Genomic DNA, 13,754 nt, shown 5'->3' on the forward strand with positions numbered 1-13,754 from the left:
ATCGATTTTCCATAATTTTGTTTACTATCTTATATATCGACGGCACGCTGAGTTTATGTATTTCATCGTGTTTTCGTACAATGAAGGAGGATAAAAGAACGATTGTAAAAATGAAAAGGCAGAAGTCCGTACAAGATTGTGAAAACGCGTGGGATAACGCTCGACTAAGGGCACAGATTTTGTTGATCCTCGCGGCGACAAATATTTTCGATTCGTTCGTACGAAAAAGAGATCCGTCGATTCGTGCGACTCGAGTGCAACGAGGCGTGAGAGCGTCAAAGGCGCGCGAAGCGCCCCCGCGGAATAAGAGGATAATGTGGACTCGATTTGACGTCTTTGAATATTTAATATCGCCCGCGCTGAAGCCGTCTCATCACTCGCGTCTTACGATGGATCAGACGCTTGCTACCATTGAAGTGGAACTAACGAAGGATCATGTCGTTCGCGAGGTAACATCGGTCCGCATGACTGATCACTTCTCAATGTAAAGACATCATTTTTCTACCAAGTGTCATCTCGATTCTATTCTAATTACTTCTCTTCTTGCGCTATTACACACGTGACAGTCCTTGTAAAGTTCTTTTAAAATGTGCAATTCCGATATTATAAGTGAATAGACGGTTCTCGCATCACTCGTATGACTATAGAATATTCCATAGCGTCAGACATTTCGCAATTTCTTCAGCGCATTCGCTGCTGCGCAGATTACCATCGAGTATTCCACGACGGGCGCGATTTCGCAGACACATCCGCGTCTGCTCGTGTCGTGTGCACTTTATATTTCAAACGTTGAAACGCGACGGTACCGACTAGATGCGGTTTACGGTTTTTCCGGCGATTTGCCCGCTCTTACCGTACGCGTTTCCCCTCGAAAAGACGGCTCTCCGGATGGACCGCGCAGTATAAGGGCAGTCGCAAGAAGCGGCGCGACAATGGGAGAGGCCGACCGAATAGCCTCATGCAATTCTAAACTATTTCAATGAAATGGGATAGAGCGGCTTGGTGGATTTGTTGGTCGCGGCACCCGACCGACCGCTTTAGTGTGAACGAAGGCGAGAAAGAGAGAGAGAACGGGGTGGGGAGCTAAGAAAAGCCACGCTTCCACACCGACTCCCCGAGCTGGTTTTCCCTTTGTTCTAAAATTCTTACGACTTCCCTCACCTTTGTCGACCACGCTGCACCTTCACCAGTCTAGTCGCGAACAACAAAGGAAGTGGTCTCTACTCACTACGACTGTAATAACCGGGGGGTACCGCGTCTACGGGGATACAAAATTGTCTCCCCTTCCGCGTCGCCGAGAGACACTTTGTACCGCGGCCTGGATGCCATGCAACTTTCCTCGCAGCTCAGCCTGGGCTCAGCTAACTTTGAGGATTTTCGCATTAGCATATCGACTTATTCATACACCCCGCTTGACTTCGTTCTCGCGGTATCCTTCGTGCTGCATCTGCGCGTCCGATGTGGTGAACATTTGCAATGTCGAACGTGTATCTCGATACCTCTGTAATATGTTTATACAAATTCATCTCGTGACATGTGGACGCCGAAGTAATATAATGTTATTGAAATGTGGATTCTCTGATAATGTATATTTCTACTGGTTTTATCAACACTCGGATAGGAAACGATTAATATTTGTTTACACCATCTCTTGCGCATATTCTGCTGAAATGAGAGGAAAGCTAAAATTTATATAAATAACTGAATGTGGTATGCGAGAAAAAGTTATTTGAGCATGATCGCGATTGTCGTTTCTTCATCCTGCTCAATTCATACAAATAATACGAATAGTCACCTAGAATAACAAGATTTCGCTTGCGCATTGTAATTACATTTGCATGCGCTCAGTAGACCGCTAACTGAATTTTCGCTAACCAAATGATTTAGTCGGAATAATCGTGTTAACCGTTTTACTTCAATTATCGTTCGTTTGCGTCAACTATCAAACCGAAACATAGTATTATGTGCGTGTGTATATAAATATATCACACTTACATTATTAACTGACTTCTATATTAAGTACTTCGATTTTTCTATGTGATTTTTTTTTTACATCAATCTGCTAAGTAATTTTCAATTTCTTTAAAATTTTATTATATACAATTTGATAAGAAATCGGATTATTGATAATTTGATTTATATAGCATAAGGAAAGATTTAAATATTCAAGTAAATATCGAATAATATTGAAGCAAATCTATGTCGACATGAGAGCTCTCTCTTATATATATTTCTAAAATATCTTCTAAAGATATAGATTATATATATATAGTAAAAAGATATAGATTAATAATTTAAATCATCAATTTTAAATATACATTTAATATTTATTATATCAATTTCAATATATTGCGTCTTTTATCGTTTCTATCCTTACGAATCTGAGATATTTTTTTATCAGCAACTCCTATGTACGCCTATTGATAAGCAGAGCATAGAGCTCGATAATCGCATGAGAGATCCGTCGAAAGATTTGCGAATCGAAGAAGCTTATCAGCTTTGACGGATACGGCAAGTAAGGTGGTGCGTTTCTTTGACATTCTGAGAAAAAAAGCACGGAACTTTTTCATAATTCAGACGGCGCCTTTGAAAGTGCCGTAAAGTTCGACTTGGAGCATCCGTTTGCTCCTCTCTCCACCCTCCATTTTCCGTCTTCCTTCGCGTTGTCGCGCGACCTAAAATTTTTCATAGCCATCATAAAAAGCGGATGCGCGCTAGGGTTACGAGAAATATTGAGGACTGACGCTTCCTCGCCTCTTCGCGGCGAGCAAGTAACTCGGATTGCGAAGAGAGCCGTGGATGGATCATAGAGTTGTGCGGCACGACTCCGAAGCGGCTCCGGCCGAGCGGAGCCGACGTTGGCCGAACAGCACCGAGCTCGGCTAAACGCGGCAACGCGCGTCAGAGGGTAACAGTCGTGCCGCGGCCTCCGACGAGGGAGGTTTTCGCAATCGTCATTCGTCGTACTTGGCGAGTTAGTCCGGTTGACAGCGTCGCTACGCGCGTCTTCATCGTCGACGGTTCAGCCTTTAACGGCAGTTCAATCATGTTGTGACGGATGCACTCGTATGTGCCGCCAACACGTCGCATCGACGATTAATTTCGATATTACGAAGATGTACGCGTGATAGGGAATAGCAACGCGCCGATCCCGAAGTCGCGTTTATCGACTCGAGCAACAGATGTGACCATTCTACGCATCTCGTTCTTTATATTTAGTTAATCAAGATTTCCTCAGTTGGTAACTAACACGCGACGCTCCGATTTTCACCTTCTTATCGTTGCGCACCTTGTTGAGAAACGTCGTTAACGATAACAGACGCGTGCTTCGGATTTCGCTGACAGGAGATAAGACACATTCAACGATCAACAGCGCTTATAAACAGCGTCGAACGAATGATCAGAAAAAAATAAGAATTTCGTAAAATCTGTGCTCGGAATCGAAGCAAGAATCGTACGTCCTCTGTCGTTCTGAGGGCTTACCTGCGGCTTAAGGGCACCGGGCCGAGTACGGAGAATAAAAGGCGAAGGAAGAGAATTCCTTTGTCCTCCGAGGCGGCACGGAAGGAGGTGAACAAGGACAAGAGAAGGAGAGAGAGAGAGAGAGAGCAAGGAGAGAGCAGCCGAACGGAGCAACACGCGGTCGAGTTTCTACCTTGGAGTATATCTTACGTCGAAGCGCGACAAGGACGGCGAGATTAAACACGAGCCAGAGAGAAGAAGAAAGACGCTTTATTCGTCGGTGAACGGCCGTCGTTGCGTTGCCAGCGGCAAAGGGCAACAACCACACCGTAGCCAGAGAGTCTCTCTACCGTCATCTACACTCAAGGCCAGGGCAACGCAGCCCACGCGGTCTTTAGTAAGTGCGATCGTCGGGACAAGAGTCGGACAATCGGGAGTGCGATCGGTTAATTGTCGTGCGCGAAATGCTTCGGGATTAAACGGGGATCGAATTCGCCAAGGGATCGTATCGTGACGAGTCGCGAGAAAAAGTTCGACAGATAAGTGAAGGTGTTTTGATTTTACGTGATCATGCATCGGCGTAAGCTACTACCGGACGCCATGACGATGGTTAGGGCAGCTGTTCTCGCAGCTGTCTTCGGACAACTTCTGGGCCCTAGCGTGGCCAACAGGCCCGCCGGCGCTCATCCCGGACACGCTTATTTCGAGCAGCCATGCTGCGGTCGTTCTCATCTCAGGCATCATAAAGGTTAGATTATTTCTAAGTGCTATGAGATTTTACGGAGCGATATTACGCAAGGCGGAGTTAATGATAATCGAGAATCATTAGTAGTTTCTCAATGGCTGTAGGACCATTTTCATAATTATGGGCAGGTATCTACGGTCAGAGTATGAGTCATCCAATAATATTTCCACGGGAATATTGCAACCAAGTTTATTTTATTTTCGTTACGGTAGGACAGATTTGTGACGCAAGCGGAAGCGGAAACAGCCGAGCGCGACGATAGCGATACCACGTGGTATCGCGATTTTTCGCTTCCATCGACTGTCGAATATTGTACACGGCGATTACAGAATCTCGCGCATGTTTCGGTACTGAAATTTGTCATACATTTATAGGATAATCATATACGGGAAATTTCGAACAACACAGGTGTTGTAATCCGCGAGGAGATAAATTACGCGAAATTTGTTACATGTTCGCAATATTCTCGATATCAACCGAAAGAGATAGATAGATCTCTTTCCATCGAGATAGATAGAATAAAAGTAGTTTTATATGTTACTACGATATTCTAAATGCAAGGTAAACAATAATTGATAGCATTATCATTTTTTGTGATTATTTAACAGTAGAGAGCACATATTTGCGCTTTTTGCTATCTACATTTCTTTACAATAATAAAAATAATATATTAACGTGATTTATTCGCAGCAATCGATAGACGATTGCAGTGTACAATCGAAATATCTATCGATCATGATTAATTTGCAAATATATGATCCAAATTAAATATTGTGACTTGGAGATCGTTCCATTTAACCCTGACTAGCCATTTGCAGTACAAATGTTGCTAACAAGTAAATGCAATCGCTCACACCTACGTTTAATGAAATACAATCAGCGTATTTAATGCAAACGGACAAAGTTCATACGAAATTAATCACGGAAAATTTTATTCGCCTTTTTTAGAATTTAATATCTCTCACAGCATTAATTTCTTTAAATAATACTTGACACCGTTAATCTCGAATAATTCTGTGAATTTTAAAATTCTTCTGACAGATTTTAATTTATTTTTCGTTATTCTCATTTATTTCAATTTAAGATATGACCTTTCACCGAGTTAGAGTTGACCGTCGATAGTTTATGGCTCGCCACTTGCCATACGTGTGAAAAACGTTTTACGCCGCCTTATACACCAGGGATGAAATCTCCTCGACGTTTTTCTTGAGGAAAGCTGACCTTCCCCACCCACTTTAGTCCGTCTCTCTTCTCGTTTCGCGGTAAATCGTTTAAGAAAACGTACGGTACGAGTAGAACGTAAAAACGAACGTACCCCGGGCAACGAAATGCCCGTTAGCATACATCACCAATATTATCTCGGGGAGGGCCCTGCCACGCGATATTACCGGGGCTTACAACGCTGGGCTGACTTCATTATAGTGCCGGGGGAGAGAGAGAACCGTCGAATGGAATGTGGAATGGTCGGTTGGTCGGTTGGCTGGTCGGACGGTTGCTTGCTTGGGTTGGCTGGCTGGCTGGCTGGCTGCCTGGCTGGCTGGTTGGCTTCGAAGTCGTGTGTGGAGAGAGCATCGCCGGTGCGTGCCGGCTTTCGCGTGTGTTACGTATAAGCAAGAGACCGCATGCTGGGGAGACACGATGCTTACGAGCGCGTCACAACTATACACACGCGCATAATGCGAGAGTTCTATGCGTTCCAGAGCGTTTTCTATGAGCGCAGCATTTTCTGGGAAACTTTTTGGGGGATTTGCGGCTGGGGCTCGCCGTTCTGTTTTCCTGTCGCGCCAATGGCGGAATTTTCATTACAATGGCTCGGTTATTGTCCTTCTAACGCGTCGTTCTTCCGGTGGAATGCACACGCGTGTACGCGGAATGTCGGTTACGCGTTCGCGCGAATGTTTGGCACGAAGTTTCGGGGCTTCGTGAAGCGCGCTACGTACCCGCAACCGGTAGCGCTTTGCGGACACTTGTTTCGAAATTATCACCGACCAATTTTGTTGCCGTGCATTCCGCGGATGTTTAAGGAACACCGGCGGTTGCTGCGAGCCTCTAGATGAACGTCTAATCTTACTTCACGCGGCAGTGATTTCCGCTGCCGAGTATGCAAGCAAAGCGCGAGCAGATGCATCATGTGTAGATACCGCGAATTTTCAGCGCTGACGCATACAACCGTTACTTGAAACGCGCGATAAGACACTCAGATTTCTCAAGCAGTTCTCGTTGCAGAAATATCGATGACCGCTGTGGCGAGCACTGACATTCAAAAGACTTATCAAGCAGTGCGTTAATTGATAACGGACGTCGCAAATCCGCTACATCCACGTGTTAACGCACTATATATGTACCTTGTGTCTACTATATTCAAGCACAACACACCGCATTGATCTAATCTGTACTTGCGGGCAGGTATCTACGCCACCAAGCGATCACGAATTCTAAGCCCTTCGTATCGGATCTCTGGTAACTAACGGAACGGATATTAATTTCGACGGGCTTCTCAAACCGATCTGCTGATCCAATTTGCACGCATATTTGACATGTAACCCTTCGTACGCGCGCGCATGTAATGAAGTTGCGCGTAACTCCGTACGACTATGTCTCGTTGCATTAAATTGTGCATCTCAAGATGCAAGCGCTCTCCGTCGAAAATAATTAAGAACATTTTTAATATAGTATTTAAGACGACGGAACAAATTAAAGAAATTTTTCCCGCGCAACTCCGTTTCTTAGTTCATTCATCGGTTTGTCTTTTCTCCCCCATCTGTAACCGACTTTTTCCCGGTAGATTACCCCATACAGATCTCTAATTCGTCGGTAAATCCGAGGAGTTCGAGCGGCAATGCTCTCTTTGCACTACATAGAGATTTGCGAATGATGTTTGCGGAAGTAGCTGGGCAAAGAGAAGAAGGTAAAGCGAAGGTAGGACGAAGTACGGTCGTTCGGACGGTCGTGAGTGCCGGACGGACTGCGAAAGTTTTCCTTTGGTCGCCCGAAGGTCCCAAAGATTCCCCGAGATTAAAAGCTCGACGAGTCAACTATGTTGCTACCGGTCGGATTTCGCCTTACGACCGTGTATAGTCTGTCTGTCTCTTTCCGTTATCGCATCCGTTAAGGCAACGTAATGAGCGACCGCAGCTAAGACTCATCCGGCACGCGGTATTCGAAGCCGCGCATTCCTGCGGTCAGGGGGGGTCAGCATGAATGCCGAGACACTGCCTTTGGAAACCTGCGAAGTTAGAACCGTCAGTATCAGCGGGAGCTTTCCTACGTGCGGCGCGGATACACCGCGGTCGAATTATTTCCTTTGAAAAGACCAAGCACGTCTTGCCCGAGAGCTTGCACAGAGTGAAAGAGCGAGGATAATCCTTGCCGGACTCTTGGAAATTACTCCCGAAGTTTTCCTTCAGATTTGACTGCGCGCATAGACAACCCCGGACGAGCAGCATTCACGAATGCGACGCGACGCCCGGCGTCGCGACGCCGCGGCAAAAAAGCGCCGGGAAAATCGATTAATTCCTACTATGCATTATTCGCGCTGCTCTTAGCCGCGCTTCCAGTTTTTTTTTTTTTTTTTTTTTTCCCCTAGTCGGTGCTCTGGAAGTTCTCTCGTCTCGGAAGTAAAAAGCGCGCGAGACTGCACGAACTCGTCCGCGAGACGCGGCGTCGGGAGGTGGAAAACGGTGGGGCGCGAGAGAACGTTGAGGACGCGTGGCGCGAAGACACGATCCAAGTTCGCGCGATCGTTGTGGGCGTGCACACGAAAGTGGGAACTTTGTTGCGAAATCTGAACGGCTTGAATCACGGGCGGAGTGTTAGTGCAAATCGGTGCGCAAACGGGAAAGATGGTAGCAGCGCACTATCGATTCTCGAGCGCGTCCGCAATGAAATAGTTCGTAACTTCTTCGTCGCTTTTATGTAATCACATAGCGTTCGCGAATGCATAGCGGCTTGCCTGGTATTACAACAGAAAACGAAGAGCGATGAGTTTTCGGCCGTTTAACTTAAACCCGTCGCGTGAGCTTTGCTTTAATCGCCGCTCTAATCGGATTCGAGAAGCTCGCGCGAACTTTAATTCCCGCACGCGTACAAAGAGTTTTACAAGCGCGAATTAAATTAAACAGACGTTTTTTTTTTCTTTTTCCTTTCCTCCTTTCGCGCCCGTAGCCGAACACGTGTACGTTTGACAACTTACATGTTCTCGTCCGAAAGGAGCAGCTTTAGCGGCATTAGCTTTCATCTTTTCTTTATTTCGAGCGAAATCCGCTCGCGATGTAAGCTCCGGCTAGAGCGGTGCCCTACACAGCTTTCGCAAAACGCGAAACAAAAAGTACGCGAAACTCGACAAAGACGGCGCGTCGAGGGATGTTGGATATTCCAACGACAGGATTACGTGCACTCTGGAGTACGAGACAGTAAGAAGAAACAGAGAGAGGAGGTGGATCCTTCCTCCTTCCATCTTCTCTCTCACTCATTTCTTTTCGCTCTTTTATAGCTCCAGAAAACACTTTGTACTTGACGGTGTGAACGCGCGAAAGTACTCGCGCTCGTGAGACGAGACGATTTCGTCGGTACGAATATCTTTGCGGATAAAGAGGATAATGAGGATATAATGCGTTGCGACGGCGCTGTCTCGGTCTTTAGATAACGGGCTACTTGGACGCTTAAAATTCTCAGCAAAAAAAAAAAAAAAAAAATAGATTACGCAGTCGTGCCAGAAAATAAGACCTATTCCCACCTGCGCGATACCCCAATCTTTGTGTATTGATTTAATAATAAAGTCCTCCGGCGTGCTCGTTTTCCGTACGCACCGTAATGCCTAAGGCGGTTCACGAGGCGGATGTTAAACGGGAAATGAGAATATTTTCTTCATCATTTATGTGATTCGGGAGGGATTACTGAGCGTACGATACCGTACTGGTAATTACCCGACGAAGAGTATGATTAGCGCCGGTAATAACCGTTGTAAGCCCCCGCGTCGTGGAAGCCTGTGCGGACATGAGGGGGGAGGATTCTGCTGTTATTAATAAAAATAATATTATTCGCCTATGTGAGCATTAGTTTGCTTGCCTCTAAGCGCAACGCAAAATCTCGCCGGCGCGTAATCTCGTGTCTTGCGCCTCAGGTTTACAGCTAGTCATTGACCGTCGTGTTGTAAACTACACGTGGATATTACATTCTCTCGCCTCACACCTCGAGCACTGCCTTAGCCTCGAGCGGACTTTAACGGCGTCTTAAGTTTTTTTACGTGGGTTAACGAGATTCTACATCGGGCGAGATTACCTTCAACTGAGACATCTGTAGGTTGTTGTGTTTTCGTCCAATGGAAAGAAAAAACTCTCACATGCGCAGTCAAATGTTTTGACATTATTGCGGCTTTTTGTACAGTTCGGCTCATGAGAACACGGCTCTTAACGGCAGGTATTTCGGAAAGTCTCAGACGCAAATGTAAGAAGCAAACACTTTTTGGAATTAAAAACGCAATCTCACGACGTCAACGGAGATAATAATTTTCAACTATTATCTCTTTTATCGCCACTGTATCTTTAGTCTGCTAGAAATATTTATATCTATATATAGAATATTTAAAAAATCAAATTTCAGTTTTCGAGGAATAAGATATCATTTAAAAAATACATTGTTTTCATAAAATCTTTAAATTCCGTAGTATTTTGCAATATGTCGAGTTTTTTCTCTCTTTATTTTTGCAAATTAAATAGGACAAGAGACCGTGTATTTGAAATTATACATCATGTCTATATATAAAAGAAGTTCTTTCTTTTTTATTCACTTGTTTCGATGTTTATTCGCTTATTGGAAGCAAAACGTTTTTTTTACTTGACGTTATGTGTTTTATCTATAAATAAAGAGAAGACCGTCTAAAATAAATAGGTTTAAAAGCATGCTATAAAACGGATAGTAAAACGGAACGAAGTAACGTGAAGCCGTTTGCCTAATGTACTTTGCGACAATAGAATATAAATGAGAGCTGAAGTTATTGCATCCTTGATATGTTTCAATAATTCCAACCGGGTCTCAGTAAGACGAATACTGCGAATCGATAGCAGACGGCTAATTGTCCTGTATCAATAAACGAGGCGCAGAGATATCGTTGACAAGGGGTCCCACTGTTATCGGAATACTTCGCCGTGCAAACAGAGGGTTAGTCACCTAATCGCGCGACCCCTCTTCCCCTCTTTCGAAGCGCACGCATGCACGTACGAAATCCTCGATATAAGTCGCGTAGTACTCCATGAACCCTCGAAATCTTTCCGTGTGTTCGAAGTTATCTCAACTCCACCCTCTCGAATAGTCGGGGACGATATCTGTTCGTCACAGGAATTTCAGATCGTGCCGTCTCCGTCGTTCGCTGATCGTAGCGCGAGGAGGAGTAACGGGGTGGGGGACGAGAGAGAGAGAGAGAGAGAGAGAGAGAGAGAGAGAGAGAGAAAGAGAGAGATAGAAACAGGAAATTGAATCTCGCTTTATCTCGAACAGCGATATTGAAAAGAAAAAAAAGATGACGAGACCTCACGCCGAGAGTAGCAGCACTCCCTTCATGTTCTCCGTCGACCGAATAAATTGTTACGACCGATATCAACACATCCGCGATACAAGAACTCCCTTAGTCGTCGCCACCTCTCGCCGTTGTCACGCTCGGATCTACACCTTAGGCTACGTTTCTTTTTCCTCCGAGCAGAAGCGCTTCCCTCGCTCTTCTTTCTCAACTGTAATTCGCGCGGGAATGTTCACCGTATTTAATGCAAATTTTTGTAAACACTTTTCTCTTATCTCGTGCTACGATAATCGTAATATGTAATAATATCAAAGAGCCGAGTTTTTTTTTCAAGGATATTAATAAATTCGTAGGAATTCCTTTCAAGAAATAAACGAACTTAAACGAATAAAACGAATGCGAAGACAGACGCTTCGATTCGAGTTCGGCCGCGTCTCTTTATTTCACGTATAAATTCACGATTACATTCAGCTCGCGAGCTCTCTTTGGTGAGCAGCGAGGATCTAATTACACTAACGACCGGCAATAAAAAGCAGCCGACGCGCCGACGTCGCGGAATTCGCACACAATTACCGCGATCTCGAGGGTCAGGTATGTACACTTGCGAGGTACTTTGGATTTTCGCAAGCGGAAGTTCGTCCGTTCGGCCGTGGCGATGTATCGTCGGTATACGCATAAACTGCCGTGAATAATCGCGTGCGCACTTATCTCGTATGCATGCGTTGCGTGCACCGATTACTCCGCTCTAGCTCCGCACCGAACATCTGGTCGAAGGGACACGAAGCCGCGGTTTGCACTCAGAAAAACAAATAAAAGCAATAAAAAAGTAATTGCTCGACGGCGCATAAATTAGAAGCTTTCAGCGATATAAGCTTTTTTTCGCGATACACACATGCAAGATACATACTACTGAGGTATAATTATCTCTGTTTTTTTTTTATATTGAATTTTTCGAATGATTAATGTATAATTATTTTAACTTTCCCTTTTCTTTTTCGCGGACTTTAACAATTATAGCATTTATAGCATTTAATGAATATTGACACTGTAAGACTTCGGATTACTTAACGGGCCGAGCTTGCTAATTTATTCAGCGCGAAATTAATCGCAGCGACTTTGATCGAAGTCGTTGAAAAGTCGGCGCCGGCAGCCGTAAAGTATATATCTTGCGAAAAGTGCGAAGAGGGATATCGCGCCCCCCTGTCTCGGAGCTAGCCGTAATTGGAGCCCGATATATCTTAATTACTTCAAAGTTTATTATTACTTCGAGACGGGCAGACGGCATAAAACTGTAGGAGGCACAGTCTGGCCTTCGGGGCACGAACGTCCGTCCGGTGAAGCTAATTACTTTACAGCCGCGTCCGCAGGTACGCGTTACGACCTCCGACCCCGTGCCAAATGTTTGCGCTAGCCGCGTGTTCTGTCTTTGTCAACAGTGGCTCGTAGCTGTGCATTACGCGGGATTGTAATTCCCATGCCGGCGATGCGATGCCTGGGAAATTGCGGAAACTAACATTCTGTCCCTAAAAGTTTCCGTGACAGAGCCCGCCCGGCAACGGATGATAATGAGTTAGGGCTCCCTTAATAATATCACGAACTTTTTACGCAGCTACATCGTCGTGCGCGTTGCTACCGACGTGTTTGAAACGTGTTACGCGAAGGCGAGGAAGTTTCGGGAGCGTGCAGTCGCGAGGACGAGGGCGAGGGCGATGAAATCCGTAGCAACAAAGGGAAATTGGAAACTGGCTTCGCCTGGAAACCGCGCGGGGAGCGAAAAAAAGTATTATAACCGTTGTCACGGGGGTAATAGTCGACAGAGCCAGTTAATGCTTCGTAATGGCTGGGTCGGAAGGACCGGGGAAATCGCCCCTTCTAACGACCTGTACTGGCGCGCGTAACATGACCGCATGGCACCGTCAAATCTGATACTGGTACAATATCAGAAGCGACGTTGTCGCGCGAAACCTTGGAATCATCGGAATTTCTCTCCTGCAGGCTCGCTATAAATATTATGTACGACTTCTTCAAATCGCGCGAGTGTACGCGAAGTTTCCAATAAGCGCCAGACTAAACACAACAGTCGATAGAATGCAATGTTTTTCACGCGTGTTGATTAGCACGACGAACTTCAGCTCGTCATAAACATAAAGCTGTGGAGCTTATACAATACAATGAGTTGGAATAATTGAGCATTTAGATCGTTGGGTAGTTGGCAATCTTGTATGATTTGAATAAAACAAGCGTGCTCACAATGCTGTTTTCAAATTAACGTCTGTGCGTTTGATAATTGTCAGGAAAGAAAGAAATGTATAATTATTAATAGTAGAACGGTGGAAAACGATACGATCGCAATTATTGACGTGGCAAATATAGAATCGAGAATATTTTGCGCGCTTAATTAAAACACAACATAGCCGAATTGAGGGTGATCCATTTGGATGCAAATTAATTGTTTCGCAATATACGGACAAATGGTTATTAATAAATTATTCTAATTAAAATTCTGATCATTTGCGCGTAGTTGAAATATAGCGGAAACGTCTATGCGGCGACTGGGTTAATCAAAATATATAAATCCGCACGTATACAAGAGTTTAAAATTGACGGAAATTAGCAAGTTTAATGAAAATAATAAACTCCTATAAATTGCATAATATGAAAATTACAACAGTGGTGTCCACGCATGCGGGTTATGCAATGTAACAAATGACAACCAACTTGTACTTTTTTTAAATGTTTTTTTTAACTAACTTTCTCATTTTCTTTATTATTTTATATTTTGCTGAACTTTTTCCGGAGTCAGCACAAAGGTTTTAATTTATCCGCGAAACGTAATAAGAGACCAGTTTCGTTGCTAACTTGTGTCGGGCACGGCGTATACACATAGCCAACACGCGTGAAAACACTGAGCTTCTTCCTATCCTTCTGACGCGTACTTGCAACACTGCATTTCTTAATTGTTCTCTAACAAGAGAAGTTGGCACTTGGCACGGTTTGTTGGCCTGTCTCACCTCTTTATAGCACCCTCGACCC

General features: G+C 44.7%; 1 protein-coding gene across 15 annotated transcripts in view; it reads left to right on the plus strand.

Annotated features, from left to right (window-relative positions):
- Sema2a (Semaphorin 2a) overlaps positions 1–13,754 on the plus strand; it is a 314,626-nt gene that overhangs the window by 177,505 nt on the left and 123,367 nt on the right. The window contains exon 1 of one of the 15 annotated variants that reach the window (XM_067359174.1): positions 2,743–4,210. The exons of 13 other annotated variants lie outside the window; for them this stretch is intronic. In XM_067359174.1, the coding sequence (XP_067215275.1) occupies positions 4,033–4,210 (178 nt within the window). In that variant the 5' untranslated portion in view covers positions 2,743–4,032. Of the gene's footprint in view, positions 1–2,742; positions 4,211–13,754 lie in introns of those variants that run through there. One more of the 15 variants, XM_012363315.2, reaches the window with a different exon arrangement.

The sequence above is a fragment of the Linepithema humile genome, chromosome 7, assembly GCF_040581485.1.
Source record: "Linepithema humile isolate Giens D197 chromosome 7, Lhum_UNIL_v1.0, whole genome shotgun sequence".
NCBI classification, from domain to species: domain Eukaryota; kingdom Metazoa; phylum Arthropoda; class Insecta; order Hymenoptera; family Formicidae; genus Linepithema; species Linepithema humile.